Source organism: Leptonychotes weddellii, chromosome 9 (genome assembly GCF_054177405.1).
Source record: "Leptonychotes weddellii isolate Sample4059 chromosome 9, ASM5417740v2, whole genome shotgun sequence".
NCBI classification, from domain to species: Eukaryota; Metazoa; Chordata; class Mammalia; order Carnivora; family Phocidae; genus Leptonychotes; species Leptonychotes weddellii.
This window is the reverse complement of record NC_138377.1, coordinates 82,372,627-82,378,810: the sequence shown is the minus strand read 5'-3', so window position 1 is coordinate 82,378,810 and position 6,184 is coordinate 82,372,627. Positions and strand designations below refer to the sequence as shown.

The 6,184-nt window shown below is 40.5% G+C and overlaps 1 protein-coding gene across 2 annotated transcripts in view; it reads right to left on the bottom strand.

Annotated features, from left to right (window-relative positions):
• Nucleotides 1–1,252: 1,252 nt before the first annotated feature.
• Nucleotides 1,253–6,184, bottom strand: part of LOC102747567 (tropomodulin-3) — a 65,780-nt gene continuing 60,848 nt past the window's right edge. For both annotated transcript variants that reach the window (XM_081831083.1, XM_081831084.1), the window contains 2 exons: nt 3,073–3,203; nt 1,253–1,411 (listed from right to left, as the gene is read on the bottom strand). In XM_081831083.1, the coding sequence (XP_081687209.1) occupies nt 1,268–1,411; nt 3,073–3,203 (275 nt within the window). In that variant the 3' untranslated portion in view covers nt 1,253–1,267. The remainder of the gene's footprint in view (nt 1,412–3,072; nt 3,204–6,184) is intronic.

Below are 6,184 nucleotides of genomic sequence, written 5' to 3'. Positions count from 1 at the left end.
CAGTTGGTTAAACATCCCATCTTCTGCTCGGGTCATGATCCCTGGGTCAGGTCAGGGGATTGAGCCCCACGTCGCGCTCCCTGCTCAGTGGGGAGCCTGCTTCTCCCTCTGCCTCTGACCTCCCGCCTCCATCCCAGCTCGTGCTCTCTCACTCTTGATCTCAAATAAACAAGTAAATCACTTTTGATGCTATGGAAACAAGCTAGTTTGGAGGTGGGAAAGATAGACACAGGCAGCTCAGTGAGGAGGCTATTGTAAGAATACAGATGAGAGAAGATACTGGCTTAGACTGACCGGCGTGGTAGTTGAGAAAATGGTGAGGAATGGTTAGATTCTGGAATATCTGGAAGACAAGGCTGGATATACATTTAAGGTTGTGAGATAGGGAAGTCAAGGATAACTCCATTTCTTTTTGTCTTGAGCAAAGGAAAGGATGAAGTTGTCATTTAGTGAGACAGGAAAAAATGGGAGAGGAGCAGGTGTGGGGTAAAAGCCAGGAGTTTGGTTTGGGACCATATGGGATGTCTGTTAGACAGCCAAGCAAGGGATTAAGTAGGTGGACATGAGCACATAGTTCAGGAGAGGGGTATGAACTGGGAATAACAATCCTGGGAGTCCAAAGCATATACAGATAACACATAGCAATGAAACAGAGTGACATCACCTAGAAAGTGAGCATAGACAAAGAAAAGAAGACCTAGGACTGAGCCCTGGGCCATTCCAATGCTTAGCGGTTGAGAAGATGTGGAGGGACCAGAGGAGGTCTAGTGAGGAGAGAGGAGATCAAAGGGAGCGATGTCCTCAAAGCCAAGTGAAGAAAAAGGTTCATACCATGATCAAGTGGGATTTACCTCAGGAATGCAAGGTTGACTTAATATGCAAAAGTTAATCAATGTAATACACCGTATTACTAAAGTACAAAAACCACATGATCATCTCAAAACACACATTAAAAGCATTTGACAAAATCCAACACGGTAGATCCATAAATGGAATCCTCTGCAGATGTTAGAAGAATGGTGTAGAACTTTATGTAGTAATATGAAAAGATCTCTAAGATATATTGTTCAGTGAAAAATTAAGTTACAAAACAGCATATATTGCATGACTTCACTAATGTTTTTTAAAATTATAGGGAAGAAATACAGGAAAAAATAAACATAAAAGAGTAAATAATGTATTGCCTAATAATGAGCTAAACATCAATTGAAAAGAGAGTAAATATTGATCATTAAATCAGCTGAGCCACCTCTGTAACATACCATAGTCACAATTTCACTATTATCAGTAGCAGCTTACTTACAACAGCGACAGGGTCATTGCTCCGTGTGGCCGCAAGACTGAAATATTTCACGTGTGTGTTGGTTTCCAAAGCTTTTGCAAAATCTTTTAGGGTTGGAACTGGGATATTCTTGGAAGACAATCATGTGAAATATGACATTTTAGTTTTCAGGAAATTCGGTCCATTAGTCAAATATATTCATACTTACTTTTTTTCATTATTAAAAAGACTCAGAAATTATATAAATAAAACATTTAGTCTACAAAGGAAAACAAACAGCCTCCTTCCTATCTATTTGATTTCTCTATTATGGTACATTTGCACAAACTGCTGACCTAGAGGAGAGTATAAACCATCATTTCTCTAGCATTTTGATTAAAGAAACTTTCATTATTCTACACTTAACTATTTGGATTATAAGACGTCAACACCTGGGTATTCAAAATGGATCCTCTTTTCTACAAAGGGAGAGATGTCACTTAGTTTAAGCTGTAATAAGAGAGATTAACCCTACACTACCTGAAATGTGGAAAGATATAGTTCTAGAAGGCACTAATTTCTCCCTTTAGTACCAAGACTACAATTCCCTGTAGCCTGGTTATTTTCAGATCATTACCTGTTGATTTAGATATGTGAGGACTGAATTTTTTTTAAATCAAAATTAGTGATCAACTAGGAATGTTAGCTTTTTCCAAGGCTTGCTTTCTTCAGCTCATAGGAAGGAATACCTGCTAAAGGAGCACAGAGGTCTTATTCCCTAGGTTCTTATAATTCCCAGATGCTCTCTCAGCCCTCGATTCAGACAAATCAAGATTTAAAATGAGGAATTCTTAAAAATAAAATAAAATGAGGAATCTTAATGCAGCTATTATACAATAACTAATACTCAAGAGATAATCTGAATTTACTCTTTGATAATTAATCATCCCTATGCCCTCCTAACTCATTTCTTCTTTACTCCAAGGAAGCATTGCATTTTTTAAAACTCAAGATCCCAGAAAGCCCACTACTGTTTACTCCAGAGAAATGAAAACATATGTTCACATGTTCATATGTTCATAATGGCTTTATTATAATCACTCCAAACCAGAGAGAATCCATATGTCTATCAAGTGGTGAATAAACAAATTGCAACAGATCTATACAGCAGAATACTACTCAACAAACCACTGACATATACAACCACACAGATGAATTATGCTAAGTGAAAGAAGCCAGACTCAAAAGGTTCATACTATATGATTCCATTTATAGGACATTCTGGAGAGGGCAAATGAGGGAAAGAAAACAGATACGAGTGGTCAGGGGCTAGAGCTGGGGGCAGAGAATGACAACAGAGGGGACTGACATGTTCCACATCTATGGTGGTGGTTGTACAACTTCTGCATTGGCCAAAATTCATGGAACTGTACACTGAACAGGCAGAATTTCAGTAGGTAGCAGAATCTGGTTCAATACAAGGAATACCTCAAGAAACCTGATTAAAAAAAAAAACAAAAAACCCAAAAGACTAAATGCTCTTAGAATTAGGCAGTACTTTGGAAGCCAGAGAGATTTATGCTAACGGTCTGTAGGGTTTACATTTCCATATGATACTTTTTAAAAAGTGAGTCAGAAAAATATTATACTTTAATTTCTAAAATATAAAGGAATCTAAGCATACTGTTAGGGGCAAAAACTTTACCTTTAAGTAGAAATATAGAATCACACTTTATCAAAACTGCCCAACTCTCATCCTAGATCTAACTTACTTAAAGCAAGTCAAAACTTTGTTTGCTTAGCACACGTACCTTTATATTATTCAAATTAACTTCAACAAGACGAACATCATTTTCTTTAATTCTCTTTAAACTCTCTTCAACATTGGTTGGATTTGGTGGCTCATCAAATACTGGAAGAATCTTTTCACCTTTTACCACATCTGTAGTAACAAACGAAAAGAGCAAGAGTCTCAATGGCTGATACTATTACAGTGAGTGCATATATGAACTTGATAATGCAAAGAACACACACGTACATGCACATTCAATTCAACTAACCAGAAAGTTTTCCCCCACGATTTCTAAAAGATCCTTTACATGTTAACACACATTTAAAGCACTCAAATAAAATGTTATCCTCTCGTATCATTTTCTCTTAGATTTAACTAGTAATTACTGTAAAGGCAATACGAATCACAGACTTAAAGAAACACAGCCTCAGTGAGAAGAATAAAGTGATGAAGGACACGTGACTTCTTTCTCTTATGGGGAGTACTATGCCTGGGAAAAAGGGGAGGATGTGTAGGAATAGGGAAGGGGGAGTCAGACAAGACAGAAATCCCCCAAATTACTGCCCTTCTTCACTCCTATCCCCCAATCCTTCACCATATATACCATATTCCATACACACGGCCAAAATACAACTAAGCAAAGCTGAAAGAGGACCCAAGAGCCTTGAATCCCCTAATGAGATGTAAGTACACTTTGATGTGTACTTGAAGGTCTATGAACACATGTAACAGGCAAACTTTAATGGATAAATTTTCTGGGGAGAACACCTAAGCATCAGATTCATGTCAAATGACCAGAAAAAGTTAAGAGCAACTGACAGAAATATTGACAGGGTCACTGTCTGGCTCAGTTGTTCCCTCCTACCCTCCTCTAGCTTTTAGGAGCAAAACTCATCTTAAGACGAAGTATATTGGGGGCGCCTGGGTGGCTCAGTCAGTTAAGCATCTGTCTTCAGCTCAGGTCATGATCCCAGGGTCCTGGGATCAAGTTCTGCATCGGGCTCCCTGCTCAGCGGGGAATCTGCCTCTCCCTCTCCCTCTGCTCTTGCTCTCTCTCCCACGGTCTCTCTCTAAGTAAAATCTTAAAAAAAAAAAAAAAAAAGTCAAAGTATACTGAATAAATTCCCTCTAAGAGTACCTTGTTCTTTTCAAATTTATCACGAGGAGATCAATTTAGACAATGGCCTGAAAATTATTTTCCTGAGGAATGTGGAAAGATTGGGATATATTTAGCCTGGACGTATATATTAAAAGAAAGTATGTTGGGCGCCTGGGTGGCTCAGTCGTTAACCGTCTGCCTTCTGCTCAGGTCATGATCCCAGGGTCCTGGGATCGAGTCCCACATCGGGCTCCCTGCCCGGCAGGAAGCCTGTTTCTCCCTCTCCCACTCCCCCTGCTTGTGTTCCTGCTCTCGCTATCTCTGCCTCTTTCAATTAAATAAATAAAATCTTTAAAAAAAAAAAAAAAGTATGTTCATTGTTTTCAGATTTACCCTGTAGAAGAAGAGAGATATTTCAAGTTGTTCTGAAAGAATAGGTATAGATTGCCTGGAGGCAGAATTTGGGTCAATACAAAGATAAGCTTCCTACCAGAGCTCTGCTAAAAGGACAGAGTGGGCTCCCTCTCACCTAAGTTCAGCAAGGTAATCTTCTTCAAGATTGTAGATCAAGGGGGCTGGAGAAGAGCTTCCCCACTACAAAGAAAACTAAATGAGTTCTATCTCAGTTTTAAATTTTATAAAACCAAAAGATTTCTTTCCTCACTCCACAGAGTATGTGCATTTAAAGAGCACTGCTTCTGGGGCGCCAGAGTGGCTCAGTCGGTTAAGCGTCTGCCTTCGGCTCAGGTCATGATCCCGGGGTCCTGGGATCAAGTCCCGCATCGGGCTCCTTGCTCCGCGGGAAGCCTGCTTCTCCCTCTCCCACTCCCCCTGCTTGTGTTCCCTCTCTGTGTCTCTCTCTGTCAAAAAAATAAATAAAATCTTTAAAAAAAAAATAAATAAATAAAGAGCACTGCTTCTAAATGAAGTAATGCATCCAGTAAATGGGATGCTGAAACCATTAAGAAAGGCTCATGGGAGACTTTTTTAAAAATTTTTTTAAAAAGATTTTATTTATTTGACAGAGAGAGACACAGTGAGAGAGGGAACACAAGCAGGGGGAGTAGGAGAGGGAGAAGCAGGCTTCCCGCTGAGCAGGGAGCCCGATGCGGGGCTCGATCCCAGGACCCTGGGATCATGACCTGAGCCGAAGGCAGACACTTAACGACTGAGCCACCCAGGCGCCCCTCATGGGAGACTTTAAATGATAGATCAGGCTGCTAACATCTGAACATACTGATGAATTTTGGCACATTCCCCAAAGAGCAATGACTAGACTCGACAGGCTTCCTAATGTGATTCAATCACCACCTCAGAAGCATTCTTGCCTCCCAAGTCCCCCCTGAACAAAAAAACTGTACCTGAATCTGACTAAGCCACTAGAAAATAATAGTTTACACAAACATAGGAGACGGTGGCAGAGCAGGAGGACCCTAAGTTCATTTTGTCCCACAAATACAACCCGATAATTATCAAATCATCCTAAATACCCGAGAAATTGGCCTTAAGACTGGCAGAACAAACTACACAACTAAAGCCAGAGAAGAGGCCACGTCAAAAAAGGTAGGAAGTGTAGAGACTTGGTTTGGGAGAGAAACAGATCATGGCCACTGCAGTGGGGAGGGAGCTGCAGTTGCAAAGAAGGGTGAAAGACTAGCACACAGGGGAGCACATGGGAAAAATGAATCCCCATAGCAACTGGCCTAGAAGGTAGGAGGGCCCTGAATTTCACGAGTTCTTGCAACCAGCAGGGCTTAAAGCCCGGAGTTATATTTTATTTTTTAAAGTTTTATTATGTTATATTAGTCACCAAACAATACATCATTGGTTTTTGATGTGGTGATCCACGATCCATTGTTTTTGTATAACACCCAGTGCTCTATGCAGTACGTGCCCTCCTTAATACCCATCACCGGGCTAACCAATCCCCCCTCCCCCTCCCCTCTAAAACCCTGTTTCTCAGAGTCCATAGTCTCTCATGGTTCATCTCTCCCTCCAATTCCTCCCCCCCTCATTTTTCCCTTCCTTCTCC